Source organism: Schistocerca cancellata, chromosome 1 (genome assembly GCF_023864275.1).
Source record: "Schistocerca cancellata isolate TAMUIC-IGC-003103 chromosome 1, iqSchCanc2.1, whole genome shotgun sequence".
Taxonomy (NCBI): Eukaryota; Metazoa; Arthropoda; class Insecta; order Orthoptera; family Acrididae; genus Schistocerca; species Schistocerca cancellata.
Genome location: NC_064626.1, coordinates 27,064,195 through 27,086,699, shown reverse-complemented (window position 1 = coordinate 27,086,699; position 22,505 = coordinate 27,064,195). Strand labels below are relative to the sequence as shown.

The 22,505-nt window shown below is 39.7% G+C and overlaps 1 protein-coding gene across 1 annotated transcript; it reads right to left on the bottom strand.

Moving 5' to 3' along the window:
- Positions 1–20,404: 20,404 nt before the first annotated feature.
- LOC126189700 (uncharacterized) lies at positions 20,405–21,148 on the bottom strand. The gene has a single exon (XM_049930963.1). It carries the CDS (start codon positions 21,146–21,148, stop codon positions 20,405–20,407), a length of 744 nt encoding a protein of 247 aa, XP_049786920.1.
- Between the last annotated feature and the right edge of the window lie 1,357 nt (positions 21,149–22,505).

Here is a 22,505-nt window from a genome sequence, read left to right as displayed (position 1 = left end):
AGGAAGAAAAATCTGTGGACAAAGTTCATTGCTGTAGCCCAGGATTCAGACAAGAAATAAACACGTTTTATCCAACAGAAATTAAATGTCATATTGTTTCTTATTCTACATACAGCATGAGGAAACACATGTACTCCATCAAATAAATGCAGCATACAGACCAATTTCTATATATAAACACCATTTAGAAACCACAAATTATCCTACTGCCCTGTTTTCTTATTTGGTCATGAGAGACTTTCCAATTTGTAATTTGCCTATGCGTGTGTGCGTGTGCATGAGAGAGAGAGAGAGAGAGAGAGAGAATATGTATTTTGCACATTTTTGGCCGAGTCTGATGGGTGGCAATAGAGTGGGAGAGAGATGAATTTGACATAACAAAAAATAGCCCTAAAAAGGGGCACCCTTGATTTATTCATTTCGTGTATGTAGGCAGAGAGCAAGTAAAGAGAATGTAATACTCAAAATATTAAATTAAAATAAATTTATTTCAGGTACAAGGATGATGCCAACTAGAACTAGCTCAAATTTCCTTCTCTCATCTTTGATATTTTTCCGTCACCAAGAGATTTTGTGCTGGCTCTCACTGACAGAACACTGCACAGCAGAACAAGGAAAGAAAGTAAAATGTTCTCAGTCCATAACATTTTATCCAGAATGCCCCATTATTTCTGACTTCAGTCATGCACCCTGGCACTGAATCTGTTAGGCATTGGACCCATTTGTCAGTAGAAACAACCCCACCGAGGCTTCAAAAAAAGCAGTCCAAAAGAGCATCAGCCATAAATGGTGTGTTTCACAGCCAGTTCTCTGTGTGTTCCTGCTACTTACACACACAATTTCCATTGTGTTCATGTGAGCAGTCTCTCACAGCAAGTCCATTACATTAATGTCTATGTTGGACAGCTGCAGTTGAATGAGTAGACCTATACACAAGTGAATATTCTTCCTGTAGCATGAGATCCCCTCCACAATATAGCATTCACACTAAATGCAGCACCACTTTCTTCAAAATGTGGGCATACGGCCTGCTACTGAGGAAGCATTCATGCTCCTCTCGGGGGAAACCAACGCCCCCTACGGGGGAAACCAACGCCCCCTACGGGGGAAACCAACGCCCCCTACGGGGGAAACCAACGCCCCCTACGGGGGAAACCAACGCCCCCTACGGGGGAAACCAACGCCCCCTACGGGGGAAACCAACGCCCCCTACGGGGGAAACCAACGCCCCCTACGGGGGAAACCAACGCCCCCTACGGGGGAAACCAACGCCCCCTACGGGGGAAACCAACGCCCCCTACGGGGGAAACCAACGCCCCCTACGGGGGAAACCAACGCCCCCAGGAAACTGAATCGGCTAGTACTACCTGTTGTCACCACTTAATCCCCATTATGTCTGGACCCTCGCGGCTGCTAAAGTACTGTTTGGTCTTGGTAAGACAACTTATCTGTGAAAAGTACATTTTTCCACATTGCATTCAGATGGAGCTCTGTGGCTGCCAGCCAGTGTAAGACATTTCCTCACTGAATTCCTGTTTTATAGTGGATCATTGTGCGTGCAGTACAGCTTTCCTTGGCCCTCAGTGAACTGCATCATTGGAAGTGGGAAGTTGGTCACTCACTACAACTGCTTCGTACCTAGGGGAGGGATTAGTTGGCTCTTACAGGCAAGCTATGTGTTATCCTGCTGTGTGCTCAGTATCTTGAGCCAGGCATTCTGCTGATAGTGCCTCCTTCAACAAAATTCTTTAAAATTCTGTTTACAGTAGGGGTAGACTTCTGACATTCCAAAGATTCATCAATCACACAGGTTGATATTTTATCCAAAGTTCCCAATACTCAGGCAACTTCCATTCCCATAGTCACCCTTGGGGTGAATTTGTATAGCTTTAAAAATGCACGTTACTACCCCTTAATATTTGTCATGTCAACACAGGATACATAGAAATTCACAACTCTGCCAGATATGTGACAAACATGGATGGAAAGCCATATTATCTGCATACTGCAGACGTTTGCTGAACCCTGCACAGCTTACATCGAGAACAGGCCACATATTTGAACAAAATTTCCTTAAACATTTTTGCCATTTATCAGCATGACAAGAGAGAAATCAGCATTGGACTAATATGCCATTTCTGATGACTAACACCTCTGACAATACCTCAGTTACAGTCATCCACTCACAAGCAGCACCACAAAAATATCACAGTCAAGCAAACATTAATGGTTTGAGTTGGAGCCAGGGCATGGGTAACAACAACCAAAGGTGTATTCATTTATTTCTTATGTCTGTTACTTGTAATTAGGGTCTCAGTGATGTTCTAAGACCTTCCATGACATCTTCCACTGATCTGTGCTGGCTGGGCTGTTTTGAGGGAAGAGACAAAACTGCGAGGTCATCGGTCTCATCAGTTTAGGGAAGGATGGGGAAGGAAGTCAGCCGTGCACTTTCATAGGAACCATCTCGTCATTTGCCTGGAGCGATTTAGGGAAATTGCGCTGATCTGTGCCCGCAACTATTGTTGCTATGATGGTCTAACAAAAGACTGCAACTCACCTCACCATCATCTTCCTTATCTTCCCCTTCTCCCTGTTCCCTTTTTCAAGCACGATATGCAGTACACTAGGACTCCCATACAAGACAAACATTGTGTGATGAAAACCTGAATAGTATTGTAAACCCCGTGAAGAAATGTGATCTCTTTTTGCTGTAGAAATGTTTGTGGAAGCGCACTTCACAATGTTGATATTGTGCTGGACTATACACAAGCACTGTAATGGAAAGTGAAGTTATAGTTTGGCACATGTGACAGATGAGATCTGATGGAATATGATCAAATGTTTTGTTGCAACACTTGGCTTACCTAGGCCTGCAACTGGATGATACTGTGAATCATTAGTTTTACTGTTTCTGTTCTTTGCCATGAGGTCTGGTTTGTGTTCAAATAGCTATATCAAACTTGGCACCCATTCTACATCTACATCAGTAAAGGCACATAAGAGAGTACTTAAGATGCCAGCATCCAAGCTCAAATGCATCTGGAAGCTTGTAATTGTTGGCATTCTTCTTTCTGGTAGTTCATAATAGATTATAGTTAATATTCTCTGACTAGTAGCTGACCCAGTAATGTTGATAACTAATTTGATAATGCTGCCTGCCCATTCATTAGAGCTTTAATGGCTGTATGTAGGTGCAAAGATACATCATTATTTGTTCACACTTTGTCAAAGTACTCTGGGAAATTTTAACCACTGCTTTAAACATTTAAGGATGGTAAGTATTAAGTGTGGTTGTAGTAGTGTGTAATATTTCTTATCATGAACTGTTCAAGGTATCATGTTTCATTCTGTCTTTTAAGAAGAGCTCTTCAAATGTTGCTTTTGTTGTTGGTTATTTTCTCTATCATAAAACATTATAACTTTCATGACTTTAGCTACAGGTAGTTTAATAAATGTATCTGAAACAGAGTGAAGCCCATACACAACAAGAGCAGCTATTTCATTACTCAGACACACAATTCCATTATTTGCATAAATGTCAAAAAATCTCTCTCTTTCTAGTGAATTTGCAAAAACAATTAAAAAATGGAAATGTGTAGCTTTGAACACTGCACCTTCAGGTTACCATGCAATGCTTCTCTCATTTCACCATGGAGAATGGATTTGGGAAGAGCAGGTAATTTTGAGGCCTTAACCTTCATTCTAAAACATGCAGAGATATTTTCAAGCTGCAAAATGAAGAATATGAGTGGCAGTGGAATACAAAAAACTTGTTGGTAAAACTGGTCTTCCATTCTTAGTTGCTTGAATGGTAGACAGTGAGCACTTAGAATCTGAATGCCAATAAATATACTAAGGCTAAGAGTGTGCTTATGTCAGTGATTTGAACCTTCCGAGAGTCAGGTCCATAACCTATGCAGTTAAGTAAGCTATCACTAGCATGAATACTGAGTTAGTATCAGACACCTCACATTTACCACTTCAATGACACTTATCTCCCCGAGATCAATCCCTGGTCTGGTTTTTACGGCACTATTGCCAAATGGTCTGATCTTTCCTGGCTTTTGTCTAATAAGGCACAATTGTTTGTTTGCTGATGAGTGTACACTGACCCCTACCTCAGCACCTCAATGCCTCGAGCCATCACAATTCTTCAGAAATGAATTTAACAGTATCATGAAAGGCACACAGGCACGACAAAAAAAAAAAAAAAAAAATAAATAAATAAATAAATAAATTAAAAAAACTGTAAGAAAGTGAGCTCTTAGTGAACAAGGCCTCTGTTATATATAGATAACATACACTCACATACTCATGCAAATGCAACTCTCACACACGTGATCACACTCTCTGGCAGCTGAAGCCAGGCTGCGAGCAGTTGCACATGATGAGACAGGCAATCATGTGGGGGTAAGGAGGAGGCTGGGACAGGGTGCGGGAGGGTAACAGGGTAGGGGTGGGCAATAGTAGACTGCTGGAGATGACCTGCAGGAGACAGGACATAATAAGGTTAAAGGCAATAGCAAAGAGGGTCACACTCAAAACAATACCCTGAGGCACACCAACTTCCTGGTAAAGGTGTCTGACAAGGCAGTACCAACATTCCTTGAAAAATCAATACTTTAAAAATACCTGAAGGACATGGGGCATGTGGCCTCAGAAGTGCCACATGTAGAGAGATCAAGAATACCCATCCTTCAGAAGGTGTTTTAGGCTTTCTGCAAATTTAAAAACACTGCCAGTGTCTGATATATCCACAAAAAACCATTCGCGACACACGTTGACAAAGTGATGAGATGGTCAGCTGCAGGACGGCCTGCTCAAAATCCTCACAGTACAGTGGTCAGTGAATTGCCACACTCTAGTCACTATACCAGCCAGGCATGAATTAAATGTTTCATCAGTTTGCAAACACAGCTTGTGGGAGAAATGGGGCAGTAACTAGAAGGAAGGTATTTTTCCTTACTGGGCTTGGGTATGGGTATGGGAATGACAGTGTCTTTATGCTGGCATCAGGCAAACGGCGCCCTCTGCCCAGATGCAGTTGTACATAAGAAAGAGCAAGTGCTTGCCCACAAAAGAAAGGTTTAGCAACATCTGAATGCAAACATCGTCCAGCACTGTGTTGGAGGATCGATATGAAGTGAGAGCAAGTTCTCGCCCCCTCATACTAAAGGCAGCTTGTAGCACTCGCTAATCTGCCAAAATAAGGGTACTACCCAAGCCTGCTCCACTTGTTTCTGGTGGAGGAAGGCAAAATGATAGTGGGTGGAGCTTGAAATCTCCGCAGAATAGCAGCCCAATGGATCTTGGTCCTGCAGGGCCCATACAACAGATGAGGTAGTGGAACTGTTAGAAGAACTAGTTAAGGAAATCTAGCTAGATTTTTGTTATCCTGAAGGGTGCAACGACACTGTGCATGCAATTGTTCATAATGAATGCAGTTTGCCATCATAGAATGATGGTTAAAAACATGGAGAACACATCTCTGCATGTGAGTTGAGTCACAACACAGCTCAGTCAATAAAGGCACTGGGACATGGCACAGTAAAGATGAAGGGTGAGAATGGAATATAGTGTGGTGGTAATGATGGCATTTGTAGGATATTCTACCTGGCCATCACAACTGGAGAAATTATGTTACTCAAAGGGTGCCAGGGAACAGTAAATCTCAAGTCATCCCTAGAAAGTTGCCATTTGGGTGTGCATATATGTGGGGTAGGAGTCAGAAAATGGATAGCAAATGGTAAATGGTTGCTCGAGTACGTACTAGAGACAGTGATGAGATGATGGGCAAATTGGGCAGTGCAGGAGATTTCCAAATAAGGGTAGGAGTGCATGTAGTATAAAAGGAAGATGGGTACTCCCACGATAACGCAAATGAGGTTAAGGTGACTGAGAAGTTCAGCCTAGAGGGCACCTCTCTGTCAGGTTCTGGGAGATTTCCAAAGGGAATGGTGTGCATTACAGTCAACGAGCAGCAGAAAGGGGTGGGAAGAAATACAAAAGCTCAAATTAGTCTTGAGGATGCAATTTTGTTTCCTGCAAGCACAGAACTAGCAGAGGCTGCGATTCCAAGAGCAGCCGCAAGTCATCTTTTTGGATTAAAGGCCACCAATATTCCATTGGAATAATGTCATGATTAGGAAAGAGGAGGAGGGAAGAAATGGAGAGTTGGCACCTCAGCAGCCATTCCTGTGTTACATTCTTGATTGCATTTACACTTATGGCTCCTCTTTTTTGGTTTCTTAAACATTTTATTTTATCTGACACATTCCTGACCTTTAAGATTTGTGCCACATATTGGTCCTAAACAACAAGATGTATGAAAAAGAAACCACTCACTGGATAAAGAACTGTTTGCCATGGTCATGGGAGCTGGAAGTAAGTCAATGCAAGATCTGAAAGATCACAAGAATGATCATTCAATTCTGTTTAATGTACCAGAGACCTATATTAATGTTACTGAAAGCAAATCCCTAACAACAAAAGTAACTAAACAGTTACTTTGAAATCACACTGCACAATTTGTGATGCACGTGCTCAAGTACACTAAGGTAGTTTTATTGAATTACTAATCAACACGTGTCAAACATAAACACTATGACAAGTATACCTCTCAAAGTAGTTTACTTGGTAGTTATTTCACAAGCAGGAAAATATTTTCAGAAGAGTTTAGGAAGTTTGACAGGCCATGAATGTATGAAGGAGAATGAGTCTGATATCATTCTAGAAAGGTACTTTGAAATGTGTTTGCAATTGCAAGTACCTGTCATTTGTGTTTGTGATATTTGCTCAAAAACAGGGAAATCTCAGTTCCCAACTGCAGTCAGTAAGCAGTTTAGACAACTGTAACTGGTAAGTGTCGATTTTAAGGAATATTTATTGTCATGTTTAATGAGTATCAACTATGGTGTAACACATCGCTTTGATAAAGGTGTACATCTCTTAATGTCTATAGTACCGATGAACAATGGTCACCACCACAAAGTGATTATTTTTTTTTAATTCAAATGATGGCTTTAAACTTTTATACCCTTCTCTGTTGTGCATAATGTGGTGTCACTGCCAGACACCACACTTGCTAGGTGGTAGCCTTTAAATCGTCCGCGGTCCGGTAGTATACGTCGGACCCGCGTGTCGCCACCATCAGTGATTGCAGGCCGAGCGCCACCACACGGCAGGTCTAGAGAGACTTCCTAGCACTCGCCCCAGCTGTACAACCGTCTTTGTAGTGATGGTTCACTGACAAAATACGCTCTCATTTGCCGAGTTGATAGTTTAGCATAGCCTTCAGCTACCTCATTTGCTACGACCTAGCAAGGGGCCCATATCAGTTACTATTGATATTGTGAATCATGTACCATCAAGACAGACATTCATCATTAATGGATTAAAGTTAAGTATTCCACCAGCTAGGCCTGTTTTTCTCAATTCTAATTTCCTTGTCCTGTTCCAGACCTCACGCCAGCCTGCATGAGTTAAAACGCATGCATTTTGGCCTCCTCTAGTAACACCTGCCAACCACAACACACAAAATCTAGTGGAGATTGATGCAGCATATCTGCAGGGTGGGATAATGATAATTAGTTTATCGTTCTTCACAGTTCATGATGATTTCAGTGTTTTATTCTATGATGATGATGATACCTGGTTAGGGGGCACTCAATGGCATGGTTATCAGCATCCACACGAATCCCCAAATTTTACATGGTCCAGCCATGCCACTTTCACAAATGATGATGGCAACACAAACAACCAGTCCATGGGTTTATTCCTTGCTGTCTCATTCTTGTTCAGCAATGTGCCTTCCCCCTAGAACTGTCAGCATCATGACAACTGCCATTACATCAGGAGAACGAAGATGAAGTTGAGCTGTCAGTAAGATTCTGTACACTAACCAATGACACATTACTTGACATTAATAATTAAAGAGAGTTACTTGTTTTAAATTAAGAGCCAGTATATGAGCGGTCTTTGAGATGCTTTTTTGGGTCATTTATCAGGTAATTTAGACTTGAGATAGCATTTCAGTTAACAGTGCTAAAGAAGTTGCAAAGTTTGTGATGTCAGGAAACAGACTGCCATGGGAGATGCAATGAACTGAAATGGAGATGAATAGGATATTAATAAAGGAATTTATTTGATTAAGCATGAGGGTAGTGTGCAGAGTAGCTCAGAATAGGAGGAAGTATTTTAACAGTTCAAAGCCCTGAGCTGATGAACTATGTCCTCACACTGGGAGGAGGACAGGAAGCAGTGTGGGGTTCATTACATGCCGCAGAACCAAACTTTATATGCTACTGGTGAAAATCACACTTGCTCTACCAGCCTCATACGTGCATCCACTACTTTCACTCACCTGAGGGATGGGACGCGTGCCTTCCTCCTCAGCAGGGCCTGATTGACAAAAAAGGAATTTTCGCGTTAATATAAAAAATACTTTATCTGCACAAGTAAAACAAACTAGTGATAAACTTAGTGTGTTTCAACATGACCTGATCAAGAACAGAATCAATTGTTTCTATCTTTTAAAAAACCTACGGATCAGTGAGTAATTGAGCATCTAATCTACTCAGTTATAAACAACCATCAATATTACCGAGTTCCAGAAAGCCAGAACTTTATTCCAGTTGCACGCTTGCTATCTGAAGACTGGCAGCGACAAATACATGTTTATTGTCATCATTTCACATAATTATTGATCAAATTTTAAAATTTATAATCCTGTACTTATCTGCTTAATAAAACATACAATCTTATGTTACACATTTAACACACTGTGTCACGTTTTACATTTAGGAACTGTGTGTAAGCTTGTTTATGCACCTTCACTAATTGCATTCATGTACCGACATTATATTCATCCAGTATTTGGCAATGAGAGCACTTAGTGTTTTGCAGAAAACTTCACCAATAATTTTTAATTATCATGAATTTCTCACAGATACCCCACAGATAGTAATAGCAAAAATGTTTATCACTTACCACATTTTTGCTGTTTGTGCAGTAATAATGCCACATAAAACACATTCAATGTAACACTCCTTTCTTTACTTACAGATGGTTACAAGTAGTGAGGAGAATGAGTGGCAGGTGAGGCAGATTATTTCTCAGGTGGATTTTTTGTAGAGGTGAGACAGAAAGAATATCTGGTGCGTATGGGAACAGGATGGATTAGGAGACATAATTGGAATGAGGTGGAAGTGGGTGGTGTAGCATCTAGCTGGTGCTTTACAATCCTGCCTTATGCCACACAACAGAGTTATGTCAGTTGCTGGCATCTTAACAGGCTTGAAACTGAAACTCACCCTCAGTGCAGCGGATCTTGCCAATGACAGCCACTGCACGGTTTCCACCCTGGAGCCATGCGACACTGGACAACTTAACAGTATTTCTCCACTACATAGCCTTTGTAGGGGAATGTACTGTGGCTCACCAGCCAACCCAAGTTCCAGACTCGACATCAACTATCTACTTTGGAATGCATGACTATATTAATAAGAATGCAGCCCACAATATTGGCATTGCCAGTGCAACCTACAGCCGTGTTTGTCAGTTGTTACAGACAGAGTGCTCAACTGGAAGCTTCAAGAATAGTTTTCATATTAGTGGCAATCTTTTCATGCATCAGGGCATTCTCTTTCTTGCCTTCATCAGAAAGTTGTTTCATTTGCTTCATGTTGGCATGTACCATCTGTGCCGCAATGAAACACACTTCCTCTTGTCCACTCAGGAACATCTCTTCTAGTGCTTTTATAATTCCTTTTTTGTCCCTGGAAGCTTTTTACCAGTGTCTTGTGATCCATTAGGTAGCCTTCATCTCTGTGTTCAAGTGCTTCTGCATAGTGTTTGAATGGTTTTGCTCCGTGTTCAAATGCCTTGTGCCACTTCTTTCTTTCATCCTGGTATCTTTCTGCCTGCACCATTCCACATCATCATCCCTCCTCACTGATGTCTTGGCCCAATTTCTGTATTTTTCTTCCAGGTGTGTGCCTCATGGATGACACTGCCATCTCCTCCATGGGGATGACAGTTCATACTTTTGGCTGCTGTTACAGTCAAAACTTTTCCTCTGAGCACAGCAACATTGGAATCTAGGACATCATCAGTGCAGCTTGCAGTGCTCAGCTTAGCTCATATGAGTGACAACCTTACAGCATATCAGGAGTATTTTTATGTTGCTTGCACTAGGAAGCTGTTTCACTTGCCCAACATTATCATGTGCCTTCTGTGTTGCAATGATTTTCTGATGTTCATGGCTACCTGAGCACATCTCTCTCCTTGTGCATGGATCATCCACATTAGGTGGGACATATGACCACGAGTGTGGGTGGCAGATGGGACAAGGCAGCTCCCTGCTAGACTCCCTGTAGAGAGGTGAGGCAGAAAGATGAACAGATTGGTCTGGGATCAAACTGTAGTGAAAGTCTTGATGGGAAATATTTTATGAACAAAGGTACTGGCACCAGAGACAAATCTAGTGAACAGGAAGTGATACTGTATTATCAGCCATTCTATCCAAAAGCATTAACACATTCATCCCACATGCTTCAGTTGTTTTCACTCTACTATACACTCCCAGCACCTTCATTTCAGAGGTGATCAGCTTTCATATGTTATAAAGTAGATCATAGAAACCTTATTTCTGCTGACTGTATTCTTCATAACCACCCTCCCCGTATTTCAAAAGACAGCTCCATAAATAATTGTAAACAATTAATTCCAAGAAACTACTGAGACATTCAAGACAAAATAAGGAAAAGAAAACAAATGTCTCCAGTACACTATCTCATGAGAAAGAAGAAAAACAGTACATCAAAAGAACAGTATCTGTACATTTGTGGTGGTAGATTTCCAACTACAGTCACGATTTTGATATGATTTTCATTAATAAAGACATGCATTAATTTTAGTTACAAGGCACAGACATCAGTTTTCTTCAAGAATGAGTTATCAGTGAACATATATGTCAAATAGTATATACCTAGCAAATAATGTAACAAAGATAAATAATATCTACACTGTCTTTGCCATCCACAATTAAGCCAAAGATAGGAAGCTCCTTCTACAAAACATACTGTACTCACATCTGCACCAACAAAGAAAAAAACACATTCTAGCATCACCTGTCAGCATATGGGTTTTAATTGTACATAAACTGAACAACAGATTACAGTACACAATGAAATGGGACATTCCTATGGTTGTGCAGATTCTGAAACAAACATTTTGGCAGGACCTTTATGTTTGATTGACCACAGAAAGGTTAAGGGAGCCCCTGAAAATGTTAGTATCAAATAACTTATGGTAGCGCTGAACGCATCAGCTATGACCATTTATAAACTAGATTCACACCCCAATATTTCCATTTAAGTTACTATCCTAATAGGTTGTACAAAAATGTTCAGTTTTGAAATACAAATCATCCTCAGTTTCTTCTACTCACATCATTCATTCATTCATTCATTGGAGTCCAACTGTTTGATTAAGCCTCTTCCCTGGCTTCTCCTGGTATTCTGGTCTCAAGCTACAGGCATTGCAGCTTGTAGTCCATGTAGCCTGATATCCACTCAATGCCTCTCACCAGACTGTCACCTCAATGTTCCCCCCACTCACCTCTCTAGGATAGGAGCATGTAATTGTCATATCCTATCTGTCATTCACTCCATCACTACATGTATCACTCATCTCCACTACCTCCCCACTACGTCTCCTACTCCTGCCTGTTCCCTGTCCATTTTTCTGTTTCCTTTTCCCTCCCTGTAATTCTCAGCATACGTATTTCCACAGCTATATAGGCAAACTTTGTATTTCTGTAAGTCAGTAAATACTCACCCCAAATCAAAGTCCTCAATATTCAAAAACATAAATATAATAAAATATATTGTGATTTCTGGATTCTAATTCAATTGTGTATGGTGGACTGACTAAGGGGTTGCAGAAATCACATAGATAAGAACTATAAACCCACTATCCAATCAAAATACCTGGGCACCCTTATGTAATGGGCAACTGAGCATTTTAATTCAATGAGAGGTAGAGCTACTATTATAGGAAGTGAAATGATAATTAAATGGACACCCTAGCTGCAAACAGGCAGTGATGTACTTCATTGGGGAAATGTTGAAAATGTGTGCCCCGACCGGGACTCGAACCCATGATCTCCTGCTTACATGGCAGATGCTCCATCCATTTAATTATCATTTCATTTCTAGCAAAGCTGCATGGTTATCCATGGCAATTGTTCTTTCGGCAACAGATACTGCCGTCATATATATTATAGGAAGTGGCAGGTAATACTGTTTTGTAAGCAGAATTCATCAGTCAGGGATCTGAGTACACTGAACATGGACTTTTCTTTGCATTAGACCTGAGTAATTAACACAGGTATGCATTTCAGCCCTTCCAAACTTGCCCAAGTCAGCTGTCAGTGATGTGACAGTGAAGTGAAAATGTGAAGGAACAACCAATGCTACATGAAGTCCAGGCACACACAGTATGCTGATGGATAAGTGCTTCTATCATTGTGGTAGGAAATAGTAAAAACCAGCTTGCAGTTAGTTGCTGCAGTCACTCTTCAGTTTTGAAGTGCAGCTAGGAGCCCGCTAAGGAAATGGCTGTGTACAGGGAGTTAGAAAAACTGGTTACAATGGCTGAGCAGCTTCTGGAAACAACATTTCTGTTCAACATAAATTCACACTGACTGTAGCATAAAAACCCATGACTGCTGTTGAGTGGAAACGAGATTTGGAGTGACAAACAGTACTATACTCCATGGGTATCTGACGGAAGAATTTGGATAGAGTGACTTCTTGGTGAACATTATCCGCCATTAACTCTACTGCCAACAATGCAGTGCAGAGCAGGAAGTGTAACAATATGCAATTTCTCCTCTTTAATTTGTTTTCCCCTTATTGTACTTCAGGATATGATAAATGCAGAAGGGTAAGTACATATTTGACAGTATTGTGTACTATACACAGCAGAGGAACAGTTCACAGACGACTGATTTGATCAGCTCAACACTTGTACCTCTCATGGATCAGCATTGTTAGGCAAAGGCTTATAAGCAGTGGCATTCCTGAAGAAGGCTTGCCTGCCGATGTTCCAACCTGAAAGCAATGGATCGTCTTAGGGATTAGTTATACATGGCATTTTCACTCCATACCCTGTATCCAATATTTCTACCTCGTCTGGTATCAGCTATCAAGGAAGAATGGGCTGGCATCCACCCACAGACATTTCGAAATGTCAGAGTGTTCCTAGAAGAGTTCAAGTCCTCAAAGGAGAACACAAATCTTAATTGTCCGCTATTAGGTGTCCAGATACATTTGATTCTCTAGTGTACAGAGCAGGAATGTAAGAATGCCACAGTGGGCTCTTACTCTTACTCACCAGGTGACTTCGCTGCACCTGCAGTACTGGGCCCAGCCTCTGGTGACCGTAGCCGCTGTTGTTCTGCACTGGATACTATTGTACACACAGAGAGGAAAACATCTTTCAATTACTTTATGTTCACTTTAGTGACATGCTCTTAAATTATGGCTGCAATTGAGGGTAAATTTGCGTATGTTATCATGGACAATGATGTACTGAGGCTATAACCAATCTCTGAAGCCATAGTTACAAAAAGAAATCCACATTCATGGCATATAGGAAAAAAAATTTAAAAAAACTTTGGACTGTGTTCACTGGGCACCATGTTCACAGACTGTGCTTGTACGTACCACTTCAGAGGAGAGATGCACATATCAATGACTTCTTATCAATGAATGCCATTTTGAAAGAAGTTTTGTGTACACATTATGAAAAGAGCAATAGAAAACAACATGTCATACATAAATGTACAGATATTGTTCATTAGTGTTATTTCTATTTTGTGTGTGGTGACTTACATCAGGGGACAATATGCACCTTCAGCATTGTACAGCTATCGCAGCAGCTTTGGGTGCCAAACTACATGTGTTAAAATAAGTATTCTGTGGGGTCACCACACTGTCCTATAAAGCAATAGGCTGCCAAAGGAGTTATTTCAACAACTGATGTATGTTGTGAGACACAGAAGAGGAACCTTCAAAATTATTGTGAGTGTCTCTTTTATACTGAATGAAGGTGATCTTTTAGTGTAGTTCACGAGTGTGATGATGAAGGGGATAAATAATTTGTTAAGTCAAAAGTGACATAGTAAGTTATTTATATGAATGTGATGCGTCAAAGGCATCAATTTTGAATTTTAAAGTAATTATAACAGAGTTTGAGAAGAAGTATAGAAGATAAGGTACAGAATATAATACATCATTGTATTAAATAGTTACACCACATGACACCTGACTGCAGTGTTAGGGGACAAACAACATGAAAGGGAAGCTGTGTTGACAGAGGAGTGAGACAAGTGTCAGAGTCCTGCACAACTGAGTAAGCGAGCACAAAATGTGAGATCAGGAGACCACAGCCTAACTTGATAGGCTGCCCACCCCACCTGTCATAGCCATGCACTGAAGTTGTGACTGAGCCTTATACAATGTACAGATATAGTTTAAGTCCTTTTGGTCACACATATTATAAACTTGCCAGTCAGTACTATAGGCAAAATGTCAAAGGTCGTTGTGTATGCATTTATCTAAATCCCAAGCTTAAATTTAAGTTAAGATATGAGGCTAAATCATTAATCATAGAAAAGAAAGTAATTGTTGCAGCAATTTGCAGATCACCATCTGGAGATACTGAAGTCTCTCTTAAGAATTTGGAAGAAATGCTCGACATTTTTCTCAAATGAGAACTCTGCCATAATTCTTTGTGGTGACTTTAATATTAATCTATTGGTCCAGAGTTCAGTAAAATACAAGTTTTTAGACATACTAAAAGCTTCAACTTGTTTCCCCACGTATCAGCTCCCACTAGAACAACAGATTCCAGTGAAAGCCTAATAAATAACATCTTCTCAAATGTGGTCACACATGAAGTTGCAGTTACAAATGTGAATATAGGATTATCAGATCATAATGCACTAACCTTTAATCTCACTGCAACTCCCAAGGAGGGGAAAATAAAAAGGAGTACAAACGATTTTTCTCTACTGAAAATTGTATTCAGTTCAAAAATAATGTTAAAGATGCAGTTTGGCCAGAGGTCTTGGCATAAACAAACACAAATGATGGTTACAATACATTTGCTTCCACTTTTATGGCATACTTTGAAATGTGCTTCCCAAAAAAGCTTTTGAGTTACAGATCATCTGGATCCAAAGGGACCTGAAGTACACCCGGAATTAAAACGTCAAGTGAAACCATGAAATTACTAAGTTTAAAGTTAAAAATTTGTCATGATCAGCAGTCTGTTGAGTATGTGAGAACATACAGACTTACTGCAAAGTAATATCAAAAGCAAAATTAATAAGTAATGATAGATTAATAAGGCAGGCTAGTAACAAGTCCAGAATGATGTGGTAAAAAAGAAAAAAAGAAAAAAAAATTGGGTCAAACTAAAGAACAGGAAATCCATCTTAAAAATAATGAAAATATCCCCATAGAAAAATGCCATGGCAAATAATGTAAACAATTATTTTGTTAATATTCCCCTTACTTTAAGCAAAAATTAACAGTGATGTCTCCAATGGTAAATACCAACATGATGGCAATCCCATCAGACGAGCATTAAGTTCTAAAAGTCATTAAATGCTTGAAATCCAAATTGTCCTCTGGTTTGGATGATGTACCTGTATCAATAATTAAGAAAATTGCTCCATGTGTTGTCAAACCTATAGTGCACATAGCAAACTTGTCCCTTAGTGAAGAGATATTTCCGGATAAACTAAAAATCTCTAAAGTGATACCTCTATACAAAAATGGTGACAGACATAAAATAGAAAATTACCAACCTATATCTCTCCTCCCATACTTCTCCAAAATACTTGAGGAATTTATGAAAATCAGGGTTACAAAATATCTAGAAAAACATAAACTAATAAATAACAGTCAACATGGCACAGTACAGAAACAGCCATATTGCCCAGAAATAGTAAGAAATTTTGAGTCAAATAAACGGGTTGTTGGAATTAATCTAGATTTAGCCAAAGCCTTCAATACTGTGAACAATGTAATATTACTAGGGAAACTTGAAGCAATATGCATCAGGGTACCGTTAAAAATTGGTTTGAATCCTATCTGCAAAACAGGTCACAAGTTGTTGAACTGAGGTCATCCAAGAATCTTCACAATTTTAAACCCATATCTGAACCAAAACAAATTTAAATAGTTGTTTCTCAGGGCAGCATTCTGGGCCCATTGTTATTTCTAGTTTATATCAATGACATACAGGCTCCAGACAGCTCAGCAAAAATTCTACTATTTGCAGATGACACGAGTATCATAATTAGTGATAAAAAAGAATCACTGTGTACTACAGCAGAAAAAATGCTCTCATACATACAGTCATGGTTTTATTCAAAAAGGGCTATCATGCTCCAATGTATTTACATCAGAGACGAAAATGGTAAAATAGGTTTAAGCAATAACCACACATGTAAATTACTAAGAAAGTACTTTGATCAATTCTTGAACTGTAGATAACTGAATTGTTAGCTAGAATTTCCAGATATTTGATGAAAACATGGAAGCAGATCTACCACCTACAGCAAACAAACAAACAAACAAATAAAAACCCTGTAAAACAACAAAGCCAGTGGAGAAGAAATAAAATCATCTCAACCATAACTGGTGTCAAGCAGAAATGACAACTAACCTTCAGATTATGTCTGAAGAAATATGGGAAACTGAAAAGATTCCAGAAGACTGGAAAGTCCATCCTGTGCACAAAAAAGTCATAGGCATTATCTAAATAATTGCACAGGTATATATCTGTTGCCAGTGGGCTGTATTATATTTTTAACAATATTACTAAACAAGGTAGAAGTAACACTTGACAGCCATTTGGGAGAATATCAGAGTGGATTTAGAAAGATCAAATCTGGCTCACAACAGAATTTCACTTTTAGTCCATACGAATTTTAAGACATAGTTTTAACATTTATAGGTTTTAGAAAAGCATTTGATTGACAGGTAAACAGTGGGTAAAGTGACTCGAGAACTTGGCATTACACTAAACTAGCAAACCTTATTCGTGAAACACCCACACACTGAAGCATAAGTAAAGTTTTGGTGTGAAACACCTAAGGCACTCAAAATAACAGGTGAAATGCAGGGTGACAACATGTTTCCACACCACCTCAACTGCATCTTAGAGGAAATTGAAACAAAAGGCAAAGAACATAAGCTGTCACAATGAGACTGGAGACTTCAGGAAAAAGAGATACTGAAATTCAGTGTCTAGTATTTGCAAATGATTATGCCATTCTTTATAAAAATATAACAAAATCAGAAATACAAATCAACCTCTTAGAAGGAATACCTAACAAAGCAGCTTTAAAAGTTTCTGTAGAAAAATTTTTTTTAGGACAAACTTAAAATAATGACCCAGAAATCCTAGTAACTGATAATGAACAGATAAAGAGGGTTTATAAATTTAAATATTTGGGTAGAAAGATTCAAGGCAATGGCTTCAAATATATTTGCTGTAGTCAAAATAGTATGTAAAATGGAGAAAGCATATGATATAAACATGAACAATTACAACAAGATGTATGTGTCAAAACTTGAAAATACAGCACTACAGCACAGTAGTAAAACCAGAATGTTTCTATGCAAGTGAATGTTTAATGTTGAATTATGAATTATACAATCTTCAAGTCCTAGAATTAAGAATCATTTGAAAAATACTCAGGCTGCTAGGAAATCCATGAGTATGAATATTAAGAAGTAATGAAGTATATTGCAGCATAGGAAAAACAATTGAAATGCTGCAGAAGAGCTGACTATTATTTTTTGGACATTTATACAGAGTGAACAGCAACAGGTTAACCAAACAGATTGTTAAGCATCTTTGGGACAAGATGTCAACAACAGGACAGATTCAAGTAGTTAGGAAAGATTTGGAAAGAAATACAAGAAAAAGACCCAGCAGAATGATAGGATTTCAAGAAGAAAGTGTTGCAAACGGAAGCATTCCAAGGCAGGAAGAAGAAGAGGAAGACAGGGTCAGAATGGTCTGAGGAAGAAAAAAAGGATAGATAGTGAAGTCGAAGGAAACCTGGAAGAAGAACAAAGGAGGAAGCATTGAAATTAGTATGTGGTCATTAGATACCCCAAACAGAAAAACAAAAAGAAGAAGAATGTCTGTGATGTCATTAATATAAAACATCAATATCAAGGGCCCCACACACTTCCTTGGAGCACATCTACAGTTACATCTACAATGTTCCATACAGTTCTATGCAGTGTCCTATGTACCGATATATCTTCAGCCTCGTCACGAAGCTCATTTCATTTGTACATATTTTTTATTTAAACCACCCACCATCAATGCATTATGATGTTGGTACATCATTAGAGCATTAAATGTTGGGAGCAAAAGCAGACAGACGTCTTAAGTGAACACTGTGCACTGTGTTATTGTTACTTATGCAGCCGATACCAATAATGTAAGAGTGAGCACACAATGTATGCTTTAAGTCAGCCTTTCCCATCATTGTGTTGTGTGTTGTTGGGGGCATTACATGTGATCTAAGACAAGTTCATATGCCTAGGGATCAAAGGATACAGTTGTCTTTTCCACCATTTTTACGAAGTACATTACCTTGTTCTCACTTAATGTGGACACATTCTTTTAGGTAAATTGTCATTCTATGAATATTATGTTGACACAAAGCACTGCTACATTTTAATTTAAAATGGCTAAGTGGGCAAAATGAGAACAGTGGTGTTTATGAATATGTGGTTTCAATGGTAACGTTTTCACCGTGTATGGGGATAATGCCATGGGACAGAGCATGGCAAGGAAAGATTTTCTAATTTAAAGGATGATTGTTTTGACATTATTGACCCTCCATTTTCAGAAAGACCTTCAGCATTTGATGAAGATCATCTGGATGCATTAATCCACGATGATGCACATAATTGCACTCAAGAACCAGAAAATGTGATGAAGTATGACCATTCCGTCACTGTGCAGCATTTGAATACAAAGGAGAAGGTTCAACAATAAAGCATACGGGTACCACATGCCAAACCATATAAATCAGTGGTTGGCCATATGTACATTACCCTCTTGCTTGTTCTTGATTAGTGGGTGAATACCACTGACCATTTCTAACCTGTATTGTTACTGATGACTAGAAATTTTGTTTTTATGCTAATGTAAGAGAAAGAACGGAAAGGAATGCTTTAGTCCAAACAAAGCAGCAGTGCCACATAGACATTTGAGCATCCACACAAGATAATGTTATGGATATTGTGCAGAGGTCCGGTGTTAGAATATTGCTGCGGGGTGTGGGAGCCTTACCAGGTGGGATTGACGGAGGACATCGAAAGGGTGCAAAAAGGGGCAGCTCGTTTTGTATTATCACGTAATAGGGGAGAGAGCGTAGCAGATATGATATGCGAGTTGGGATGGAAGTCATTAAAACAAAGACGTTTTTCATTGCGGCGAGATCTATTTACGAAATTTCAATCACCAACTTTCTCTTCTGAATGCGAAAATATTTTGTTGAGACCAATCTACATACGTAGGAATGATCATCAAAATAAAATAAGAGAAATCAGAGCTCCAACAGAAAGGTTTAGGTGTTCATTTTTGCCATGCGCTGTTCGGGAGTGGAATGGTAGAGAGATAGTATGATTGTGGTTGGATGAACCCTCTGCCAAGCACTTAAATGTGAATTGCAGAGTAATCATGTAGATGTAGATGTAGGTGACCATGTGGTGTACAACGAGTTGCTTGCATGGGGTGTAACTTTCCTGTTGGTATTTACTGTCAACAACGGACATCTTGCAGATATAGTCCCAGGAAAACATCCAGGAAGACTGTGTGAAGTGGTGCTATTCCACAGTAACAGTCACCAGCATTCTGCTAGACTGGCAACAAACACTATAGAACAACTGGGTTGAGAAGTCATTTTGCACCCACCCTTTTCATCTGATCTTGCACCCTCAGATTTCATCTTCTCTGCTCTCTGTTCAATGATCTTGACATACTTCCTTTGGGGTGAAAATACACTTTGAACATGGCTCTTTGCTACAAAATCACATGATTTCTACAGTTGTGGATCCAGAAAGTTATCCCAACAGACTGAAGTGAACAGCGAAACAAATTATATTATTTATGATGATTTAAGTCTCCAGTATGTATAGTCTGAGTTTTTTAACTTGTAGGAAACACTACAGTGTTATGCATCAGCCTAAGATGTTCGATTGGCCACGAAAAGGTTAATCTGGAAATAAGCAGTAAAAGGCTAAGCCTGGAATAACATTGTTGCGTTCTGTCCCTCTGCCAACCAGATAAATTGTCATAAACCTGCAGGCCAACTGCGTGAGGAGTTGTGGTGGACAGATTTAATGCAAATGTCATAGAGGGGATGGGGTGGCAGAGGGTGTAACATAGGAGGTACAGGTACACAGGTGTACAGGTACACAGGTGTACAGGTGCACAGGTGTACAGGTACACAGGTGTACAGGTACACAGGTGTACAGGTACACAGGTGTACAGGTACACAGGTGTACAGGTACACAGGTGTACAGGTACACAGGTGTACAGGTACACAGGTGTACAGGTACACAGGTGTACAGGTACACAGGTGTACAGGTACACAGGTGTACAGGTACACAGGTGTACAGGTACACAGGTGTACAGGTACACAGGTGTACAGGTACACAGGTGTACAGGTACACAGGTGTACAGGTACACAGGTGTACAGGTACACAGGTGTACAGGTACACAGGTGTACAGGTACACAGGTGTACAGGTACACAGGTGTACAGGTACACAGGTGTACAGGTACACAGGTGTACAGGTACACAGGTGTACAGGTACACAGGTGTACAGGTACACAGGTGTACAGGTACACAGGTGTACAGGTACACAGGTGTACAGGTACACAGGTGTACAGGTACACAGGTGTACAGGTACACAGGTGTACAGGTACACAGGTGTACAGGTACACAGGTGTACAGGTACACAGGTGTACAGGTACACAGGTGTACAGGTACACAGGTGTACAGGTACACAGGTGTACAGGTACAGAGCTAGGCATGGGAAAGGGCAGTGTAGGGGTGGCTAGTATTGAGGGAAGGATTGTGAAACTTAAGTTAAGGGGAACTCCAAAATTTTCAAATTAGGGAAGTTGGTATGGGAGTAGAGGGGTTGAGAGGAGTACGAGATGGGTCTCGAGAATGCAGTACACAAGTTGTGAAGCCACCAACAAGTCAGCCACCTTGTACTCAGTAGCATGTTGTCACCGGGTAGTCAATAACACTCTTGGCAGGCGGGGGATTGAGAGTAACTGTGGCACCCAGATGGGTCAGGCTATTTCACACATCAGTCAGGTGGCAAAATTCATTACTACTTATCGTAGTGTGCCTATTTGTTATGTTTGCTTAACATTACAATGACAAGTTTCTAAATGTCAATTTAATACTTAAAAATTTGTCTTTTTTCTCTTTGACCACATTTCCCTCACAATCTACCACACTACACATTTTCAATGCAACTGCACATTTGTAACCAATCTTTCGTAGTTACAATAACACTGCCAATTTTCAGTATGAATTATGTACGACATAATTAACATCCAGTGTTAAGTTATATTATAGAGTTTTTAAAAACTGTTTCACAAAAATTATTTAGCACACCACCAATGGAATATTAATGTCAAAGAAAAAGATGAAAAATAAAGTACCACATAATAAAATATTAAAGTCTTAACTTTAATGTTTAATTAAGTTACTGAAGAAAGCAAATATCTCACCTGCCAACAGCTCCTCCATCCTCAACTTCTGCGGCATCTGCAAAAATATTAAGAAGCTGAATAACTTTACATCAACAGAATTTGAGTGTAAATCAAACATCTTGATATGTGGCAGTGGTTGTCTTCTCACTGCACATGCTCATTTTAATGTCAAGAAGTTGCTAAATTAAAATAGTGATGGAGATTAGGAATCAGGTGCTGTGGCAAGTACATACATGTGAAATTTTGTAAAAGTGAGATTGATGAAAACTGCATAATGATCCAAGTGAAGAACCACAAAATATTTTAATTTTAATTGTCTGAATTCATTACAGCTGCCATATACAGCCACTGTCACAGAGAAGGGCAAAGGTGCCCACAAAAAGCAAGGCAACATTGGTGTTTGGAGGCTGGTGTAAGGACACTGCCAGTGACCGAAATAATGGTACAGCTTAGTTTGCAGGAATGAACACCCCTCATGAAAGGGGAAAGGAATAACAGACCATTATAAAATTACAGACTGTCACAGTTAGGAGATAGAGAAATTATGTCACGTACAATTCAGATAGTCTCTCCATTGGATTTCAAGTTACTGAGAACCAGCAGATCCCAAAGTGTTGAGCCACAGCAGTTCACGTAGCACACATCGCAAATGACATGCCAT